This window comes from Centropristis striata, chromosome 11, assembly GCF_030273125.1.
Source record: "Centropristis striata isolate RG_2023a ecotype Rhode Island chromosome 11, C.striata_1.0, whole genome shotgun sequence".
In the NCBI taxonomy this organism is placed as follows: domain Eukaryota; kingdom Metazoa; phylum Chordata; class Actinopteri; order Perciformes; family Serranidae; genus Centropristis; species Centropristis striata.
Window position 1 is genome coordinate 8,961,453 of NC_081527.1, and position 23,200 is coordinate 8,984,652.

General features: G+C 38.4%; 1 protein-coding gene across 2 annotated transcripts; it reads left to right on the forward strand.

Moving 5' to 3' along the window:
* Positions 1 to 207: 207 nt before the first annotated feature.
* Positions 208 to 19,487, forward strand: tfr1a (transferrin receptor 1a). Of its 2 annotated transcripts, none has more exons than XM_059344007.1 (18): positions 208 to 328; positions 7,495 to 7,539; positions 8,246 to 8,483; positions 9,231 to 9,414; positions 9,518 to 9,743; positions 9,841 to 9,963; positions 11,250 to 11,348; positions 12,380 to 12,519; positions 12,618 to 12,775; positions 12,875 to 12,994; positions 13,194 to 13,279; positions 13,570 to 13,633; positions 13,806 to 13,873; positions 13,993 to 14,057; positions 14,255 to 14,348; positions 14,475 to 14,696; positions 14,810 to 14,968; positions 16,497 to 19,487. In XM_059344007.1, the coding sequence occupies exons 2-18, from the start codon at positions 7,507 to 7,509 to the stop codon at positions 16,737 to 16,739; spliced, it is 2,322 nt and encodes a 773-aa protein (XP_059199990.1). In that variant the 5' UTR covers positions 208 to 328; positions 7,495 to 7,506; the 3' UTR covers positions 16,740 to 19,487. The 2 variants fall into 2 exon arrangements, with proteins under 2 accessions (XP_059199990.1, XP_059199992.1); XM_059344009.1 differs by having other exon boundaries at positions 14,813 to 14,968.
* The last annotated feature ends 3,713 nt before the right edge of the window (positions 19,488 to 23,200 follow it).

Consider the following 23,200-nt stretch of genomic DNA (forward strand, 5'->3'; position numbering starts at 1 on the left):
GGTTTAGTTGTACATCCCTGGCATTGGCCATATAACCTGTCAAAAACACTTGGAGTCTTCACCTAACCCACCTAACCAGGACGGCCATGATCTCGCGATGAGTCATGCATAATTTGGCGCGAGAACAAGCCAATCGGGAAGTGACGTAGCTACGCCTTCGTAGTAAGTGCCGTCCAATGGGAGAGGCCGGTCACGTTATATCTGGAAGCAGCGTGGTGAAGGACAACCGGCTGAACGGCAGCAGATAGCGAGGGAGCAGCACCGCGTGTCAAACGGCTCAGAGGAGAAGTCAGTCAGAGGAGAAGTCAGTCGGTGTGTTGATAAGAAGGTGAGACATTTATACGTGACAAAAAGCTAGCTAAAATAGTTCAAACTGAGCCGGGGAGGTGTTAAAGCTAGTTGTAAAACGCTATAAGTCTCTCTCTGCGGAGGCACATAAGCCTCCGTTGTTTGTCTGTGATAACAAATGCTAAATATATTGCATGTTTAATTCACTCCTTTTTAAGTTAACGTATGTTATTATGACCCTTATGGAGTGAATGCTAACGTTTCCGTGTCCTAGCATGTTCAACAAAACCGCATGTTACAGCAGCGGAAGCGGTTTCGTCAGATCTCTATTTCATTATCCGGTAGATAAGAGTCGTTACTAACACTATTGGTTGTCACGTTGCCAATGCACCGAGGGCGCCATAACGAGGGGAGCTACTAGTCACGTTCAGCCTGCTGCTGGTGCTCAGGGCTGCTGTTTAACACAGCCAGCTCCCCTCACTGACCCTTCCTGCTCAGAGGTAACCGTGTCACTAGGTAGACATGACACCGTCCCTGACCTTGACTGACAGCAATAGACTTCAGCATAGATAAGCTATCTTAACAATAATATACCACTTCAAGTCTAGACTGCTTTTTAATAAGCCAATCTGCTTGTTCATATTTAGGTGAAGCTAAAAAGCTATTTGATGCTCAAATTGCCTCTCAGAGAGGATTATGTTAAAACATATGGTAGTAGGGCTGCAGCTATATTTGGCTCACTTTGGATGAGTTGTCCCCAAGTGTGCTTTTAGTCATTGCTAAAACATTCAGCACACTGTTCAGACTAGCAGCAGATGATCTTGACAAGTCTAACTGTTGCCCTTTTTTCCCAGGAAAGGGCAATTATTGTTTATTATTCCATTTGTAGTTGCATACATGTAAAAACCGGTATAACCTATAATTATATATAGCAGTAACAGGTTAGAACTGTTTACAGTTGTAATTGTCTTTGTGGCAATATTAGTCATTTGGTTATATCTTATAATTTCATGATAGACATGCATCCAGTGTGATGCCACCTGGTGGGGCTCTGTGTATATAGATAGGACCCACTGTTTAAAATAAAAAAAGAAGAAAAAACTAAAACCTGCATTTTGCTGTTACAAAACTGCTTTAAGCTGACAAGATGTCATTGTCTCATAAGCATAGCATGCAGCTGAATTCTGTGAATGTGTGAATACTTATACAGGCCTAATAAATGAGATTTGCTTGCCTCGCTGTTCTATTTCTCGCTCATTTTCCCATGAGCTACTTGGGGCTTTGCCCCAGTGTGACTCTCACATGATTTGCCACTGCACAATGACTCCTACGCACTCCTGACCCCTCTCCCCTTCTCATCCCCTGCTGCCCCATATCGTTGTTCTTTTTCTCGCTGTTTCCTTCAGTCTCCACACCTAATTTTTTCCTCCTGAAATGTTTCCTGTATCTCTATCTCTCTCTGCCCTCTCTTGGTCATTCTGCAGACTTGAATGGAAACACTTGTGTTGCAAGAAGCCTTCAGGATTAGATTAATTTGTGATTAAAGTGTTAAAACAAGTTTTTGCAACCACCAAGGGGCTTTGAGTTGCAATGATCATGATTACTGTGGATTTTCATCAGAAGCGTCTGACATTACATTTCTTAGGGTCTTTGAGTATGTCTTATCTAACTTTGTGGATATCTATATTGGCTTGTGTTAAGCCTTAAAATGGTCATTTTTTTGAAGTATGGATAAACTAGATGGGCTAATTTGTTATACAATGAGTTCACTAAGGTTTAATTGAAGCTTTCCCTGTCAGCTGGAGGTTGTTCTATTGATGCATATCATGTTGGGTACACAGTACAATATTTATTTTATTAATATAATTAGTTTTTTAACATGGATCTGCATTTGCATTATGTTTAAAATACAGTGCAGTTGAGATTGGATTGTCTCTTAACTTTATTTTCCCACATGGGTGCATATTCTGTTAAGTTTGCTATAAAGCATTGCTATTTCCTGATGTTTTGTGCATGTTTCTAGCAAAGGCTCAACCACTAGTTAGACGGGGTTCTTGCTTTAATTGTATGGTATTTGGATATGTGGCTCCAGGAACATCTCCAAGCTCTTACTGTAACAGGAAGAAGACAATATGTCTCTGCTTGTAATGATGATGTGATGTCTTTTGATCACAAATACATCTCATAAAATGACTTCTTACTGTTTCATGAAATATAATCATAGATTGACCTTGCATGAGTTGAAGTGCGCCCACTATCCAGAAGCTGTATAAAGAGCCTGGCAATGTACAGGCGGCCAAGGCCTTTAGACAAATGAGTTAGGTCTTCAACACTATAATGATAGTTATTATGTTAAAGTTACAGCAAATGCATTTATGGTTACACTAACTAGTAGTAGCATGTAATGTTAAGGTAGAAGTTGTTTGTGTGCAGTGATATTTTGTAAATGATGTCAGCATTATGAAAATGACTGTCCACTGAAAGAGGAAGTCAGTTTGATGCGTAAGTAAATGAGTCAGTCACTGTATGAAGGGCGTTTTAACCTCTTTGAACAACTACCCCCATTCAGTGACCCTTAACTTAGTTCACAATAGCTCTGTTGACATGTTGGAACAAGGCCACAGCATCTATAACCTACTGTGTATGAAGCAATGGCTGCTTTTCTTCAGAAGGATTTGTTAATTTCTTAAGAACTCTGAGGAAACAGCTTTTGCAACAAGTTTGTTGCTGGAGTCCGGACGTTAAATTCTGCTTTGAAACACTGACATTAATATTAAATCTCTCTGCCGTCCATGCAATCCTTTAGAAATAATGTTTTAGTGCAACTTCTTAATTGGAAAACAATCCGGAGGGCTGAGCGATATGGAGAAAGTACAAATTTTTGACCAAATACCTCAATCAACATGTTGCAATGATTAGGTTGACCATTGAAAATGTATTCAGATCTTTGATAAAAAGCCACCAGTGATGTGGAAACAAGGAACAAGTGGGTAAAGGCAAATAATAAAATGACTAGAACAATCCGGAAAGTTACTGTAATGCAGCCTTCAAACCAGGAGAACACTGCCCCATTACATTATAATATCCAAAATCTAAAAGGATCTAGTCTCATGCCCCAATGTTGATATAATAAAAATATATTGCAAGCCTCAATTTAAGTCTTGTGCATTAAAAAAAAGTTTAACTTAAGATTTTTCTTTAATTCAGCCTGCATTATTTTGTCATAACAGGTTTAAATGAGAAATTGTTTCACATCTTTGATTTTTTTTCTTTGATTTTACTTTCTTTTTTTGGCCTTGACTACAAGTGCTCAGTGCGCAGATGAACTCTGTCCATTGTCATCTCTTGTTAAAGGTTATGCGACCGTGCTGTTCTGCCCTCATTCAGCCGGACTAACAGGTTTTGCCTGCAAGTGTCGTTGCCCGAAGGGCGTGACTCAAGTTTGCTCTTGCGCTTTACTATCTCTTCTGCGCACACTTGGCTAAAAATTACTCAATGGAGATACAGGTCGTATGTCTTAGTTGTGGCTCTGAGGCTGCTACAAGCAACTTGGCCCCTTCAAGGACATGAAGCACATGCTAATGGTTTTTTAGTGTAGATGTCTTCGTGGAACCTATTCATTCTTGATTTGTGTTCTGATTTCATATTGCCAATATCCATAGGTCTCTCAAGTGAAAGTGTAGCTAATCTGATTAAAGTATTAAGCCCCGGTATGTTTGGTATGTAAGATTATAGACATAGCTCTGCCTACCTTACAGAGCAATTAGCTTTACAAAGCAGCTAAGCCGGATCTGATACCGTGTTATAACTCCACATTTGTCTGATGTCTTCAGGTTGTGTTGCAAAGCAGGTTATGAATGAAAACAATTTGAGGCTACTCCTTCATTATAGGCTTGACCTTTAGGTCTAATGTACTCTGATGTATCCCCCCTCAAGGTTGTAGAAGTCAAGGGACTGCTGAGGTTGTCTGAGGCCAGGCAATAGTCTAAAGTTAGCTGTACTTCACAATGCCCAGCATAGTCAAAGTGTTTTCCAAGCAAAGTTATTGTATGGCTGTGTTCCAATATGGCTGCAGCCTCATTTGTTTTTTTTAAATACAGTTTGAGTACAAGGTTAGGCTGTTTTTATCTATGCCGTCTTGAAAGAATGCTGTCAAGAGTTTAGCAAGGCAATGCTTTGGTGCTGCAAATTAGTGCACGCTTGCCGGATCGTTTGTGTCCCTTTTGGCATTTACCCACACAAGCTCTCCTCACGCAATGTCCAGTTTTGGCCGCCGAAGGGATCATTAAGAGGTTCTGTCCCTGCTGTTTGGCTGCACAGCAAACATCCTGATCACTCCAGGCAAGCTCTGTTCCCTTTTTAATTTTTAATTTTCAGTTTTAGCTTTACTTTAGTTTTATTACAGAACACACTGCACAAGTTGTGAACCATATTTGACCGAGTTTGGAAAATGTGGTTTGTGCTTGAGCCCACTGTCAACAAAGCAGTGTTTTCAGTGTTTTATCTGGTCCAAAGTTCACTAAATGTGGTAAAGGTTTAACTTCAAGGCTTTATAATTCTCCATTGTCTACCACAGGGTTTGATAATAGAGTTGTTCACACAGGTTAGGAGAAGGTTATGAGCGCTCTGTCCAATCATCTTGTATGCATACTATTACTGGGCTTAGGGTTGGGTAAGAGTTGCTTATGGCTTACGTTAGTTTATTGGTAAAGGGTTGAACTGTGTAAATACTGCCAGTTCTTCATGGAAGAACCTTTTTTTTGCATTCATTTGGTGGGTAAAAAAAGGCTGCAGGCAATACTTTGGAAATATAAAGTGTCCAGCAGTCACTGCTACACCCCTCCAATGGATATTTGAGATTAAGATCTTGTGCAAAACCTTGAAGACAAGGCAAAAAGACACAATTATCTACCCTGGTGACATGTCATTTGTTTTCTATGATTCCCTGTTAACTGTTAAGAGAGCCTCTCTCCAACCCCATTTGTGTTTTCTACATTGTTGCCTGGTGTGCATTGTTGTAGAAACATAGTGTAACTTTGTTTTCCACTGCTTTTTATTGTTAACCTCTCTTTGTACGAGTCATACTTCAACAAACACCTTCCCACCATTGTACATTTATGGAGAACAAGGAAGTAATGCCACTTCTTCTAAACGTTATTCATTTGGTTATTTCCCAGAAGGCATAAATGTCACTGCGTGCGGCACAGTGTTAAAGGCAGGGCCCTGTTCATTGCTATGAAAGTTGCTCAGTGGTGCATGAAGCCAAAGCACGAAGTCTAACTTCCGTGAATGAGATTACACAAATAAAGCTCTTCCTCATCTATGGGGCCAATGGAGCAAGTGCACCAAAGACATCCAATGGTCACTTCGGTTTACTTTGTCCTTCATTCCATCTCTGACAGGGAAACGAGTAATTTTGCAGGGATTGTGCAGTCAAAAATAAATTCATCCACTGATTTACAGTTGTTTCTTTTGCAATGTAAGTCTATGGGAAAAAAATCATTTTAGGCCCCATGGCACCACATGTACTAGATAAATTGTATTTTGAATTGCCTAGATTTTTCCTGAGTGCTTGGTGTAGAAGAGCTCTGCTTTTGAAGCTGAATATGGAGAGCCAGATGCATCAATACATTCTCATGCTATTGTACTTTTCATATGGTGGTTATAATCATTAAAACCACCATTTATTCTTTAAGTACAGGCTTGGGCCGTATGATATTCCAGAGTATTTAGAGATCCCGATGTTGTGATTATCAATACCGTCAGTCTTTACTGGGGAAAACACTTTGTAGCTAGCAGCATGTTTACATCATACTTGAATTGAGGATTTGTTTTGTCCAAACCAGAGTTGTTGGTTGTTAGAAATATAATAAAACTCACTAAACCACTTCGGGTTAGTCTTTCCACTGTTCTGTCGACTTTAAAGTGTTTTAGATGAGTTAACAATGTTAAAAAAAAAAAAGATAATCTCACTTTGGCGAAGGAGAAACTTGAATTCACAAGGTGTATGGTTGAAATCTTCTGTTTTTAATAAACAATAGGTGTAAAAAATCAATACTTCCATTTAAGAGCTTGTACAACATACAAAACTGATAACCGCCGAGGCCAGTACGTGCTACTACACACATTCTATGTCGTTGTGCTTGTTAACCTTATCACAAAAGTGTGTGCTTAAATTTGCGATAAGCCAATCTTGTGTAGTTTTTTTATTTTTACAAGTTTAAATAATAATGACATTACATTTGGTTACCTTAGGTAATGACTGTGAGAATCACCGGGCTAGGTAGTCTGTTGGATTCATAAAATTGTCACCGTTGCTGCTCAATAGTAATCCTCAGCTGACCTTGGAAAACGGCTGTAGAAGAACATGACTGTGCAGTGTCAAATATCAGTGAATCAATCAGAATTTTTACTGAGTGCTCAGAAATTCTATACTGTAATACCATTTTATACAGTCTGTGTAATACAGACATCTTATTATGCACATATCAAAAGAGTCTAAGTCACATGTAGAAAAGCATTCAATATGAAAGCAAAGCGGTTCTATTTATTTATTATCAAACATAAGAGATGATGGTCTGACCTTCTGTAGCTGAATCACCTTACATCACCAGCCTCTCTCCTGGGAGCCATCACATGTATAGCTCTTATTCCACTGATGGTGCTTTATAATATTTAAGAAAATATACAGAAGGCTTGCGTTTCAGGTCTGGTTTCTCTGTCAAATTGAAAACTTGCTTGGTTTGGCACCCCCTTTTGAATTGAAGCTAGTTATTCTGTTATTGTATTCTTCTGGCGATGGAGTTCACATGGAGGCATGGAGACTGTGTTGACCTGTGCTGGTGGACACTGGTCTTTTGTGTCTAGGAACAGTGCTGCCTTTCAAGTTAGCAGCGAAGGAAACTCCATGGATGTTTGGACTAGAGGTGGGACGTGTTCTTTGGACACCCCCATTTTTTCCCAGAATGTAACTGTAACACACTTTATGGAAATAAAAGCTTAAACTAATATCCCACCTACAATCGATCATTTGTGTACAGCAAAATCTCCCTTGTAGACTTAAAAAGTGGCTGTCAAAAGGTGTTTCATTTATAGCTACAAAGTCTACAGAGGAGTCCTGTAGAATCCTCAGAATAGTGTCAACTATCGACAACTATCTGTTTTCAGGCCTGATGCTTCATTAACACTTGTTTGTTTCCCTTTTAGATTGAAGCAGCAATGGACCAGGCAAGGTCGACGATATCCAAAATTGTGAGTATTACAACCTAAATCCTAAAATAACAAGCTTTACTCAGAGGAATTATCCTCTCCTTATTACCACCTCTGAAATGGGTATTATTATAATTGTACATGTTGCATAATTGAATGTTTTAAAAAAATGATTTGATCACTGAAGGATACATTAAATGTGCTACTTTGTTAAAACAATAATGGAGAAAAGATTGCTTAAAAGAGCTATCACAAATGTGAAATTAAACTAAGCTCTTTTCTGTTTTTTTCCCCCCACAATGTTTATTATTTTTCTTACATAGCAGACCAAGTAATATACATGATAAAGACATACACATCCACACCCAGATTCACTTTGCATCATTATCAAATAAAATACATTAAAAAAAAAAAAAAACGAAAAAAGAAATGAATACAAATACAGTGATTATATAGTGTTCCCCAGGTCCATTTATAATCCACAATCAGGTAGACACTAGATCTCTACACTTCAAATAATTTTAAAAAAGGGCCACACTTCTTTTACATTTGCAAGTATGGCTTAATAGAAAGTGATACCAAACCTATTTAAGTTCTGTGTCATCTAGTCAGCTAGTCTGAATTGGACAAAAACACTTTGTAGGAAACCCTATTCGTCATAGATTCTAGCTGAGGCTCCAACTATAAAAACATGTTGTTTGCTAAATAACAAGCCATATTTTTTCATATCTGCATCCTGTCGTTGCAGTTTAACGGGGAGCCGCACTCCTACACCCGTTTCAACTTGACCCAGAACATGGAGGGCGATAACAGCCACGTAGAGATGAAGCTGTCCTCCGACATGGATGAGGAGGTCGGCGGAAACGGCGTGGGAGACCACCTGAATCACAACTCTAACCGCAAACCCTACGTGGCTCAAAAGCTCGGACGCACACCGAAGAACCTCATCTTCATGGCCGCCGCCACCCTCCTCATCTTTATCATCGGTAAGAGCAGGTTGTTGAATAAAGGTCCTGCATTTATATTAAGTTTGCATTACTCTAAAATTACTTGGGGTTCCTCTAGGATCTATCATGGGACCACTACATTTAATCTATATTGGTGTCCTTCTGCGCCCATGCTGAAGATGCACGTTTTCTTGCTTTTAAACTCTATTTTAGATATAATTTTACTTCAGTTGAACCAGGATAAATATGAATTTGTTATATGTTCTATGTCCGAGTCTAAAGCCAGCTTTTATATCTAGAAGTCGGGCTGTATTGTATTTAGGTATACATACTCATAAGCGTTTACATGCACAGTTTAATTGAGCTATGCTTAAAAAACGATATTGGCGTCTAATAGGACTTCTGTCCTTGTCCCAGTTTACATGCAGCTGAGAAAAATTAATAATTGATGAGCACATGCGTTGTCTTGTCATACATGCTGGCGAAAATCCTGTTCCAATCGCATTATCTGGGTGTCTTAATCGGAGTTGGAGAACTCCGACGACAATTGGATTAACATGTTTGCATGGACTTTAGTTGTCCAGTTATACTCAGATTAAGGCAATTTTTCGTTTTTTCCCCCAAGTGTCATGTAAACGACTGACTGTTCAGTACTGTCATTGTGAGTTGGTGTAGGCTGTAACTTGATGCCTTCAGTCTGTCCTTTGATGTGTGCTCTCCTCCGTCGGTGCAATTGTTCCTCTCTGTCCCCAGTTGTTCCTTAATTGAGGCCACCTCTTGTTACAGGCTACTTGATTGGCTACCTGGTTCACCGGAAGAAGGACCTGGCACCCACCTGTGCACCCTCTGTGGCCCGTTTTGAGGAACCTATTGCTCGTGAGACTGGTGCTGCCCCCCTCATGGACTGGGACGATGTCAAAAAGCTCTTCTCTGAAAAACTCGCTGCCACCAACTTTGAAAGTGTTTTCAGGTGAATATATAACCACCCGACTGCGTAGAGACAAAATGTCTTTACTTTTTTTCTTTTCTTTAATACACATTTGAAACTGACTCATTGTTTCCTGCTATCCTAGTGAGTTTTCCAGATCGGACCATCAGGCAGGTTCTCCCGGTGATGAGGTTCTCGCAAACAAGCTGATGGACAAGTTTAAACGTTACGGCATGAATCCCTGGACAGATCAGCACTATGTTAAGGTTCAGAACGCCCCAGCTTCTGGCTTCAACAAATTTGTTTTCAAGAACGGAACTGAGGAGCGTCCAAAGGGATTCCTGTCCTACAGTGCCACTGGAACAGTAAAGGTAATCTATAAGCTAAATGAAGTAGAGAACATTTTGTAGAGAAAAATGCTGTAAATGTGTGTGTATATATATATATTTTTTTTTTTGTTCGTTCCAGGGGGCTGTCGTGTATGGATATTATGGGCGAGACAATGACTTCAGCTTGTTGCGGGACAAGAACGTCAACCTGACTGGCAAGGTTATGGTGGTCAGAGCTGGGAGGATCAGCTATGCTGAGAAGGTGGGTGGTTTTTAGTTATAAATTCAATATTACCATGTTTTTCTCTTAACCTGTTTGACACAACAGGCCCTGTATCAAGACTCGTGGTGCATTTACAAAAAGTTGCAATTAAGATGGTCCATTTATGTAAGATCTGAATCTTCCGCTCTCATAATCTGTAAACAGTAGGATGTCCAGACTATGTTTTGTTACAAACTATTTTAACAATAACATCTTATTTATATACATTTTGTAAATATAAGGGCATTCAAAAGATCTGGGATAAACTTTTGCCAGCCTACCATCACATGCGTGGTACTGTTAAACAAGAAATTTCAAGACAAAAGTCTATGTTCTTGTCAAAATATTTTACTAAGGATATTGAAATTTTCTCCAAAAATGGCAGATTTTAGTCACCTGCATATCTGCAGGAAATTTGACACGTATGATTGGGGACACCTTGTTTGTTAAGCTACTGACAACACCTGTGGTGGGAACTCTGGCTCTTTGTCGCCATCTGATGGCTGTATTAAAATACTGACTGATATTGAATTCCACTTAATATGAAAAAAAATACAGATTTACCATACCCGTAACCATTATTCTCTCAAAAAAAAAAGAAGACCCTTTCAGTCAGATATGAATATTGATTAGTGTTTATTGCAGGTTACTGATTCTAGAAAAAGGTTGGGATGATGTTTGAAGTGTTTTAGCAGTTTTTAATTGAACATATGTCATTTAAGGATTTGCAAATTATTGTCTTTATTTGTTTTTGACAACTTCCAAACTTCTTTGAAACTGGGGTTTTACTATTTTGTGTTTTTGGGAGATTTATTTTTAACATGGCTCTATAAAGTGTTTTTAACTAAAATGGTCATTTGGTCAACATGACCAAGACATGGAGACTTTCTAAAGTCTCTATACTTTATAAATTGTATAATTTGTTATATATTTTTTTAAATCAAATGTCCAGTTACACTTGTAGCAAATTTCGATTTCATACTAAGCAAGGATAAAAACATGTTTCCCTTTTATTGCATCTCCATTTATTCTAAAATGGTAATAAATAATAATTGATTTACTCAACAACTGATTCATATTAGCTTAGCTTCTTGTCCATCGAAGGATGCCAGTAATGTACTATTCCTGAATCATTTTATGTACTTTTAGGAGTTCTTCCCCTTCCCCTTAGCCCCTTCCCCTAGGAAGGGGCTAAGGGTTAACTCCAAAGTACATGGGCTTTGTACAATTCTTTTTGTAGTAACAGACAATTTAAATTAATTTCCCCCCTTTTTTTCCCCTTACAGGTAGACAATGCGGCCAAAATGGGTGCGTCTGCTGTTTTGATTTACCCAGACAGCGTGGATTACCCTGGTATCAGAGATACCACTGAGCTCTATGGACATGTGAGTGTGGAGAGTTTAGGAGCATAATGTTGGAAGATGAATGATATAAATACATTGAACAACCGTAAAAGCACTTTTGTAGCAATGCGTCGCCAAAAAGCAGGGAAGAGGATGTTAACATGGAACTATACTAGTAGGTGTAGTGTAGGTTTTCAAATAAAGAAAAAAAATGCTCTACCGATGTTTTAAGGAAATTAATTTGCCATGTCTAAGGATCAAGGGCACACAATACATATATTGAATACTGAATGTAAAGAACATAACTGTCCATAAGAAGAAGCACTTTTCCAGCTGTGAATTTAATTTGGGTTCTCTGCCCAAAAAAAAACAAACCCCCACGCTCTGAAGTTTTGTGAGTCCATCAGTTGTTTCCATACTATTCCATTGAAAGACGTATCCTATTGAATTATTGCCCAACCTAAGGTGAACTGTCCCTTTAAAACTCATACTTAACCATACTCTTATGTTGAAAAAGGAAAAAAATTGAAAATGTAAAATTAAATAAAAAAAAATAAAAAAAATCAGTGTCATGTAAAACATTGTATTTTATATTTAGGTCTTTTCAATGTACATTAAAAAACGTTTTAACATGCATTTTTTTTAATGAAGAAAAATTAAATTATCTTCATTGAACCATGATCTGTGAGGTAAAGAACGCCATTGCTCTTAATATTGATTGAAATGGTTAGTAATGTAGTTATTAATGAAATATAAACGATGTTTATTGGGTTTTTTTATTTTCTGACACTTTTGGATCATTTAAACATGCCCCAGGTTATTGCTGTTCTGGAAAAAATTAACATAACAGGAGGATTAAACTCAGTAGTAACTATACCTATTTAGTTGATTTTGTAAATTTTAGTTTTGACTTTTTCAAATGGTTTTCTTCATATCAAACCTAAAAAGAAAAAAAAAAATTCACGTTTGCACCCCACACTGCTGACACATTATTAGGGAACATTCAACACATTAAAAATATCACTGTCAAATACCATTAAATATCTTTCCATCTCATTGTCCATCTCCCACAGGTCCACCTGGGTTCAGGGGACCCCTACACCCCAGGCTTCCCCTCCTTCAACCACACCCAGTTCCCACCTGCTCAGTCCTCAGGCTTGCCAAAAATCTTGGCTCAGACCATCACGGCAAAAATGGCCGATAATATTTTGAGGTAAGACTTGCGTATGCTGCAGACCACCAGAAACGATGCACTGAAATATTAAATCTCCCTCTTGTAACATGGCGTTAATATTTGTATGTGTCCTACAGTCGGCTGGAGGGTCAGAACGTGCCGGAAGCATGGAAAAGCTTCACCAACAACAGACTCGGATCAGACAATGATGTAATCACTTTGGAGGTCAACAATGTTCTCACTGAGAAGAGGATACATAATGTCTTTGGAGTCATCAAAGGCTATGTGGATCCAGGTACAATAAGATGTTATTTTACAACTGGGAGATGCTGTGATTAGGAATTAGGTGGACTGAATGTGTAATGACAGACTTTTAATTTTTCTTAAATTGTAGATCGATATGTGGTTATCGGCGCCCAGAGGGACGCGTGGGGTCCAGGTTTTGCTGCATCGACCGTCGGCACCAGCATCCTCGTTGAACTGGCACGTTCCATCTCAGATATGGTGGAATATGGTACGTCTCAGTGGAGGCTGATGTCTAGTTATTAACATGAAATGGTGACAGATTTTGAGTAATGCTGATGAATGGATTTATGCACATATCAGATCCTTCATATCATCCAGCAGCTGAATAAATGCTTAGTCACACTCTGAGTTTTTTTAGTGAGGACCCTGCATTTTTTATGAATGTGAATGTATTTTGTCCTTTACAGGGGGATTCAAGCCACGGAGAAGCATTGTGTTTGCTAGCTGGAGTGCTGGAGAATATGGGAGTGTTGGTGCCACCGAGTGGCTGGAGGTGAGAAATGCACAATTTTTTGCACCATTTAATAAACCATAAATGCACCATTTTTGTGGCTGTACATAGAATTCATAGCATCTAGACTGCATATGGTTCTTTCACCAATGTTGTGAATTGAATTGAAGACAATTTATATTTAGTTACAATATATATGTTGCATTTTCTTTTCCTGTTTTTAGATATTGTATTTTTGCTGTTCAGAAACAAGGATTTGTAAAACTTTTTTTCAGTGTGTTGGTATTCTTCAATTTCACAATTGTATTTAAGAAAAAAAAATCTATTTCCAGGGTTATGTTTCCTCTCTGAGCATGAAAGCCTTCTCCTTCATCAACCTGGACGGAGTTGTAACAGGTATATACTTTTAGTTTTTTCATGCTATTACATATTAAACATAGGGATGTTCCCACCTCTGATCCTTGATATCGGGGCTGATAAAGGTATTTTTTTAGCTGTTCGATATCTGTATTGAACTCAATCAGAGTTGTATAATATAGAGTGACTGAATATAAACCTTATTTTCCAGGTAATAAAGGATTTAAAGTGTCAGCCAGCCCCTTGATGTACCGCCTGATTGAGAGCGCTCTGAAGGAGGTAAATCAACATCTGGAGGACATTCAGTGAATCAGACTACCAACACATTAAATACACATGTGCAGTGATGTCACTAGTTGAGATATAATGCCGTACATTTACAATTGTCTTCTCTTTAGGTGGACTTCCTAAACAAGGAGACTCTGTTTGCGAAGTATGCGCAGAGTAACTGGGAAACAAATATGTAAGTATGACCTGGCTTTCGGTCCAGTCAATGTTTATACATCACCATGACATCCAAACTAATATCACAGCCATAGCTGGAATGTGTAGGGTAGCTGTCGTTCTCATGTTCACTACCTAATCTTCTTTTTCCAAATATTTACCTGTGATGGAAGGAAGCACACCTAAAGCTTCATGTTGGATTTGTTCATTTTTCAGGTTGGTGCCTCTGAAGTTGGACGATGCTGCATTTCCTTTCAATACCTTTTCTGGCATTCCCTCAGTCTCGTTTGGGTTAACATCCGGTAAACCTGTAAGTCATCATCTTGTATTAATAATGAATCTGTTTGAACCAATAGCTGGGATGTGTTTTTCCTAACTGGAAATTTCCTAATTTCCTAATTCTCAATATCTTGCCCCCCCCCCCGCCCCCCCTCAGGACTACCAGTACTCTGGGACAATGCTGGACGACCGAGCGAAACTGAACATCGCCACCGGCAACCAGGTCCCACAGCTGGCTGCAGTAGCCGCCCGCTTCGCAGCTCACATTGCGTTGCGCCTGGTCCATGACCATCTTCTGCGGATGGACGTGATGAAGTACGCCAAGATTTTAAGTAGTCACGTGGGTCAGATCAACATCAAGGTCATCACTGTTAAGAGCGTGAGTGTCCCCTTGTTTGAGGTTCAAGTTTAACCCGAGGCCGAAATCAAACAGTCTGCACCATCACATCTGTCTGCATAGAGGTAAATTATGATGTGCGTTTCTGCTTCCAGAAGCACCCCCAGCTCTTGCCCAAGGACCTGACGATGCAGTGGCTGATCTCGGCCTCGAAGTCGTACGGCCGCGCAGCTCGCGGCCTGGTAGCAGAGATCTCCAACAGTGACCTGGACGACATCGAGGTGTGCCGTACCATCAACGACCGCATAATGGTGGTAAGACCTAAATGAGAGCATAGCATAGAGTGTATATAAATAATGGACGTAGTCACCGTGACGTCACCCGTTGGTTTGTGGACTGCCTGTTGGAAGCATCGAGTTCAGCGTTATACTCGTCGCCATCTTGTTTCCGATACGGGGAGCAGACCATATTTGGACTGTGGAGGAGGAGAGGGATCTGATCACTGACTACAGCCTCTCTACACCTCAACCTGACTGAGAGAAGAAGATGCTAATTCATGTTCGCATTAACTGGATCATTAACTGGGATGTTAGTTTTGGCTAGCAAAAACAAAATGTTTACTTACCTCAGAAAACTGAACAGCAACTCCTTGGAGTGTCTGTTAGTCCAACCAAACGCTGAACAAGACATTTTTACTGAACAAAACGTTCAAATAAACTGTCATTAAGTGAAAATACAGTGAAAGGGTCAAAGTTATGAGACCAAACCGGTAAACGTCCTCTTTTCTATCTATATAACGTTATATATAACTTTATTGACACGTTGCCGTGGATACGCATTGTTCTGCTTCTCTCCTGATGACGGCTCACCTTGTTGGTGACCTGTCAATCAAAGGTAGCCACGCCCATAATCATACGATTCTTTATCTTCTATTTTCTATATTTCTAATTTAGTGCCCCCTACTGGAATTTTCAGTAGAATGCAGCTTAAGGCACTTCCTGGTTGGCCTCCCTGCTCAGACCCGGAGGTTGCCGCCTGGAGCATATGCAGCAATGATATTGTTTTTGCTGCATATTTGCAGGGGGCTCTGTTGCAATTCTTGCTTTAAACCTACTAGAAATACTCAGGGTTCGTACGGATGCTTGAAATCCTTAAATGCTTGAATTTTAATGTTGTATTTTCAAGGTTTAAAAAGTGCTTGGATTTTGGATAAATTGCTTGAAAATGCTTGAAATTCTTACTGTATTTCTCGTGCAATCTGACTATAGATAATCACACGTTCAATGAAAAAAATAAATAAATTGAATATTAAACTTAGCAAACAGTACTTTTGGTTGTTAAAAATGTAATACCATCGCTGTTTGAGTGAAATTTCCCCTTTTAGCATGTAAGTACTCATCTAAAACATGCAACTTACAACCGTTGTAAGGTACTGGAAAAGCTTGAAAACGGACCTTGAAAGTTTTTTTTTTTTTTATGAATATAATTAGATCTATGCCTAGATGTTGTGGGGCTTTCCTGTTTTCTAGACTTAGACAGACTTTATTATTATTCTGTTACACATAAAAATATGCACATCTGAACGGTGTGTTGTGATGCAGCAACACAGTCGTCAGAAAGTAACACGCATCTTTTCATATTACTCTTCTTTTGTATGATAGAAGTGGCGACTTACACACCCTGGGGACTGGGGAAAATGTATTTTTAATTTCACCAGGACTTTTAAAGAAGCTCTATCCAAACATCCTTCAAGCAAAATTATAAATAATCCGGTGACTTCTAAGAAAGCAAATCAACCCTCCTTTCCGTAACTCCAAACTTTCCCTGCCCTTGTTTCTGTAGGTGGAGAGGAACTTCCTGTCACCCTACGAGTCTCCCAGACTGAATCCCTTCCGCCACATCCTGCTGGGCTCCGGACCTCACACCATCAAAGCTCTGACCGACCACCTCGACGGCCTCCACTCAAACGACGCCGAGGCAGACGCCAACCTGTTCCGCAACCAGTTCGCCCTGGCCACCTGGACCATTCAGGGCTGTGCCAACTCACTAGCAGGCGACATCTGGTCTTTGGATAATGAAATCTAAAAAGTAATTTCCCCTCCTCCTTCGTTTGTTAACAATTTGGCCCTCTTATCACGACTGACCGTGTGAAAACCAAGTCCATAGATTTACAGCATTTTAAATTAGCTTAAACTGCTAATATAACAGTCATTTTCAACATTTGAGTGATGAGCTCATCTCCCTTCTTTCTGAAATTTTCCATAAAGCCATAACATAAATCAAACCATGTACTTAAGCCTTTACGCCTTAACAAAAAAAAAAAAAATTCAGAGGGTCATTTTATTTATTTTTCTCCACTATGGAAAGAGAAATTCTTTATTAATTTCAACACGTGGCATTTAAATTCTGAATTCTTTGGTGCTTGAAACAACTACCTTCATATGGCCATGTTATGTGGCGGAACTACTTAAAATTGTTATGAATGAGTTGAATATCGTGAACTTGAGTCTTTTTCAGCACAGTATACATCAGGTCACAATCACAGAACTACCTGTGCTTGACAGCCAGCTCAAAGTGACAGAAACACAAGAGCCAGTATGATATTATTATAAGCTAATGACTTTCCATCTGTTTACCATAATTTTTACAAATCGTAACTGCTGGTATTTCCACTGCTGCTGGAGCCATGTTTTCAAACCTGAGCTGGTTTGTTTCGGTAGCTAAACTTTTTATACTGTGCTGAAATCTGCTCCTCAACTCATCGTCAGAGATTCAGAAGTTGCTAAAAAAAACGAACAAAGGATGAATTGATATTATAACACAGCAGTTGTGTTGCACAGAAACAGTTTGGACAATCAGCTGCTGTTACTTGTCATCATTTTAGCACTTGTGCGGCATTGATCTTTTAAGACAAGTGCTAATTTACATGCAACAATTTATGAATTACCTGAATCATCTGCCTCCTGTAGGCCATTCAAAAAACAGGGGAGAATATCTCCAACCATGTGGCACTGAAACAGAAACCGTACGTCTATTTATTGTGTTATTTATTTATCAGTGGCAGGGTTCACTATAAATAGTTTTTTTATTGCCTTTTATAAAAAACAAAAAATAGTGTATAATTATCGGGAGCAGTGCCTTCCATAATTATGACAGTTATACTGTCGAAAATGACAAAAGCAGCATCTGCTTAACAGAAGTGTACACGTCGACCGACGGCCAGCACTGACAGAAACAATGACAGAAAAACGCACTACTCTGAGCTCGTTTCCGTTTAACTGACACTGGATTGGTCTCTCAGGCCAGCTCACACACCACACCTTGGAACTCGCCAGTGCTGGTCCCTTGGTACGTGTACACCTCTCGTCCAGAACATTATCGGGAGCAGTGTCTTCCATAATGTGAACAAAGAAGAAGGTAGTTTTTGCCTACCAGTGTGTGTCCGTATCGGAGGCAGTGCCCTCCATATTTCACTGTAGGAGTGGATGTTTTTATTATCGGGAACAGTGTTTCCCATAATGTGTAAATATACAATACATTGCTACTCAATGCTCATGTCGTCTGCATCTTTAGATCTCTTCTATGATGTTTCCACGCTAATGCAAGGAAAGGTTTTAACATCAGCTCTTCAGGAATTATCTACCCATCTATCTCAACTTTTAAATTGTTCTGGGTTTCTTTAGTGAGCCGTTTGTCTCAACTTTATGGAAGCACATTTCTGCCAAAAGCGTTTGGGGTGGGAAAAAAAAGAAGTCTGCAAGTCATTATGATGATGAACTCTTTTAAATTATGACTTCTCTCAAAATAATGACTTCCTCGTCTTTTAAAATTTCGCCAAATTCCAACGTTGTCTCAAAATACTCACTTAACTTGACTGCATTTTTTGAGATGCCAAGACAAGTTTCCACTAACATAAAAAGCCATCAAATGTTTCCATCTTATTTTTTTGTATTTTTACTGGCAGAAATGAGCTTCTATACATTTTTAATCAAACGCTGATAATGTGTTGTCTTTTCTTTGGGCTTCATGAAATGGAATTGATACGAAAGATCTTTTGCTGAAAAGAAACGTGTTTGGGACCACTGGTTACAGCAGTGTGGTTCAAGTGAAAAATATTAACACTGCAAAATGGGTTTTGTTTTTGATGATTCAGTCTCAGTGTGATGGTACATTCTATCTTTTATTTTTGATGCATTCATGTATTGTTGTTCAGAGATTTTCCTTGTGCCTTTTTGTTTCATGACTGCATTGTAGAGCTGGGTTTCTATACAGTACTTAAAGATGTTTTGGAGAATGTATTTGGCTTGTTTTGTTTAGTTTTGACATTTCTGTATTTCTTTTTTCCCTGTTGTCTGCTAGAATCAAACGTTACTGGTTTAAAGCGCTGTTATGCTACAAAACCTTTAGAAGTTTACCAGAAGAATTAAGATTGTGAAAAATGTTAGTACAAAATCAATGTAAATGGGATTTAAAAATTACACTGAATGTTACAGTAGTTAATGTGGTCCTCCTTTAGCTAATCTGCTAAGTCTGGTCACTTTTTGCTTGTTTGTTTATTTCTATGGAAACCGCCATTTATCAGCAGAAAAACCTGAATTACACTGATTAAACTGATCTGCCCGGCTATATGAGACATCTTCTGGAAGTTACGTATTTTGCTGAATACTAATTGGTCAGCAAACTCTGTCTTTGGTGGTCTTACAATTCTGACAACGTGGATAAAGAATGTGTCTGGAAATTGTTAAAATAACAATGCTTTTTTTTTTTCTCAAACTGTATACGATTTTGCTTAGCTTCACTTTTTTGTTGCTGCAATAAACGATCACATCACAACTTTTGAGTCATGGTATGATTTATAGGTTAGTATTTAAAAAAAAATAAAGTGTGATTAAATGTGTGCATATATATAATATTCCACTGTTGTATAAAGCTAGAAAGGGTTGTCCCTGTATTTCCCTGCAGTGTTTTTATGTTTTCCCATTTAAAGCATACATGCATAAAGAATACAGATATACCATCTCAGATCCAATTAACTCCCATCACCCAATTGCCATACATGTATGCATTCATAAAATAAAAATCCAAAAATATAATATATGATCAATTACAACTGTTGAAGCTGAAAATCCTTTCACCAAATTGGGCATTATGAAGGACTTATAATAGCAGTCCAATGTGACTAACCACATTAATCCTGGTTTTTAAGTATATTTTTTATTGCCACATGGCAAACAAAGTAGCAGTAGATTCTCAGAAAACCAACAAGACCCAGCATTCGTGATATGCAGCTCTTAGGGCTGTGCATTTGGGCAATTAGTTGTAAGGCCATATATGTTAACCTCGGGTTTACCGGAGTAGGCAAAAGGAAGCCACTTTTTTATCTCTTCACTGCAAAACAATGGCCGCTGCTGATATTTTTCTGGGTAAGCCAAATATTAAGGTTATCAACACACCCAGTTCCGAAATGTATTTAATCCCTCAAGTCACAGTACAGTAAAAATACAGATGTAACGTTAGCCTATAGCACATGCTACATCAGTCTATGCCGATGATTTACCATATGGGCAACTGGGCAATTGCCCAGGGGCCCACGACCTCTGAAGGGCCCAGGGCAGTGTGGGCACAAGCAAAACTCTTGCTTATTTTAAACTGTCAGTTGCTCAAAAATTAATTTTGAGGTGATGGTGATTTCAGTTTAAAATGAGCTGAGGACCAAAATGCTACTTGATTCTTGATTTTTGTGTGTTTCTTGTCTTCCTCTGTGATGCCTCTATCAATTCAATACATTTGTGCTGCTGGGAATAGGTGTTGTTAAATAAATACTGGATGCTTTGAAAGTGTTTGCTTACTTATTTTTTTATAAAAAAATCTATAATACCTATATTTGATCATGTTTTTTTATGTTAAAACTTGACCTGAAGAGTAACTAAAGCTGTCAGTTAAATGTAGTAGAGTAAAAAGTACAATATTTGCCTAAAAATGTAGTGAAGTAGAAGTATAAAGTTACATGTGTGGACATACTCGAGTAAAGTACAAGTACCTGAAAATTGTACTTGAGTAAATGTACTTAGTTACATTCCACCACTGGACATCACCAACAGTTTGGAACTGGTCACGCTCCAATATTCAACTTACTTATTGTTAATTTTTAAATTAACAGTATTTACATTAATGTGGAGAAGGCTCTGGACTTTTCAGTGGGTAAGGAGTGATAATAATAATAATTATTCTTTTTTAATAATAATAATGATGATGATATTGTTATTATTATTATTATTGTTATTATTATTATTATTATTATTATTATTATTATTATTATATATAATTATTCCGTCTTGTTTTTCATCAGCGTTTCACGTCTTACGAGTGAACACATGAATACTGTGAAGAACAAGTTATAGACAGTTATAACCCTCAGTCCAGAAAATAGTTGTGACAACATTTGACCAGAAGATGGAGACAAAGTAAATCATATGTTTTCAACTTTTAAGTGTCTCCTTTTATCTGTCACTGAAGAGTTGTTATTCATGAAGGGAATGTTTACATTTATATAGTATATATTGTGTGTGTTTCGCATGTTTTTATGACATGTCCTATAGTGAAATGGAAAGCAAATTTACACATTGTGGAAAGTTGAAGTTTTCATTTAGGATGTGGCCATTATAGGGTTATAAACCTTTTCCTGTCACAACTGTAAAGGCTTTTGTGAGGGGAATTATCTACCATCGAATCCCATTTCTTGTTGTACTTCTGCTTGAATTTGAGCACCATTAATAACTTTATTAAATGTTTATATATATATTTTTTTAACTTTTTGAAATGTTTCTATTTTTAACCCAAGTTTTTAATGTTTGTAGATGAAAGCAATCATGATTTAAAATTGTATGTATAAATATATATCACAAACAAAATAAAGCACAAAACATGTTTGTAGAAAATGCCTTTTACAAAGAGGAGCAATATTGCAAAAATTGTAGCATGTTCCTTTAAGAGTGGGCTAACAGCCTGAATGTGGAGCAGAGATGGGATAAAAAATGAAGAGCTCCCACTCCGCTACTGATTCCTTCTGCAGTCAACATCAACATGAAGAGAGGTGAAAGAAAGGCAGACTAAAGGAAATGAGAAGAAACATACAAAATAAACATAGAAGGTAATATATAAATGTTACCAATAGGTGACCACTTCAACACACATGAGCAAGCTTTGTTATCTTAAGATAAAGAGAAAATCAAACCTTTAGCACAAGAAAACAAAAGGTTGTTTCCTCCTATTACTTTGGCTATCATGCTTATCAGAGCAAGGAATTATGCTGTGCAAGAAATTGGAAATTTTAATTATTCACTCTTGCTATAACATTTTAATACATCACACTTGGATATGTCCATTGGAAAAAAGTATTTAGATCCCTTACTTAAGTAAAAGTACTCATACCACACTGTGAAAATACTCCACTAGAAGTAAAAGTCCTGCATTCAAAACTTACTGAAGTAAAACTACAAAAGCATCAGCATCAAAATGTACTTAAAGTATCAAAAGTAAAAGTACTCGTTATGCAGAATGACCCCCCACTTATAACTAACTAACTAACTAACTAACTAACTAACTAACTAACTAACTAACTAACTAACTGAATGACTGACTAACTAACAAACTAACAAACCGACTGACTAATCACTAACTGACTCACTAACTAACTGACTGACTGACTGACTAATTAACAACTGACTGAATACCTAACTGACAGACTAACTGACTGACTACTTCCTAACTAACAAACTAACTGACTAACTGACTGACTTACTAATGAACAAACGAACTAACTGACTGACTGATTGACTAACTAACTGACTAACTTACTAACTAATTGACTAACTAACTAACCGACTGACTGACTGACAGACAAACTAACTGACGAACTAACTAACTAACTAATTGACTGACTAACTGACTGAGTAACGAACTAACTGAATGACTAACTAACTAACTAACTAACTAACTAACTAACCCACTGACTGACTTACTAATGGAACGAACAAACTGACTGACTGACTGACTGACTGACTGACTGACCGACCGACCGACCGACCGACCGACCGACTAACTAACTAACTAACTAACTAACTAACTGACTGACTGACTGACTGACTGACTGGCCAGTCTGTAGTTTTTCCTCGCTGCAGTGATCCATCTTCAGACACACAGACGATCTTTGTGTTGTCCAGAGCCAGCAGAGACCTGACTCCAGCAGCCACAGCGTTCAAACAGCGGCTGTGTTTTCGGACCAGGGCTCCTGTGACAGTGTCCCCCTCGGCACGGGCTGCTGCAAACTTTATTCAGGCTCTTCCCGCCATAGCCGAGGCTGTTTATAACGCGTTACAGATGTCAGGAGTTGTGAACTTGTAGCCGGTTCGTTGGAGCCAAAACTCACCGGAACAGGAGGTGACAGACAGCAAGTGACAGGAGGTGAGACTGACAGGTAGGAGCACAGCACACGGCGAGCACAACCACACTTATATCAAGAGCTCATAGCTTTATAATTAAAAGAT

Excerpts from the sequence above, each read along its gene's own strand:
- tfr1a (XM_059344007.1), top strand. The coding sequence starts at position 7,507 with ATGGACCAGGCAAGGTCGACGATATCCAAAATT. Across the intron at positions 12,776-12,874 it reads CAAAGGCTATGTGGATCCAG|ATCGATATGTGGTTATCGGC; the intron begins GTACAATAAGAT and ends CTTAAATTGTAG. Across the intron at positions 14,349-14,474 it reads GGTTAACATCCGGTAAACCT|GACTACCAGTACTCTGGGAC; the intron begins GTAAGTCATCAT and ends GCCCCCCCTCAG.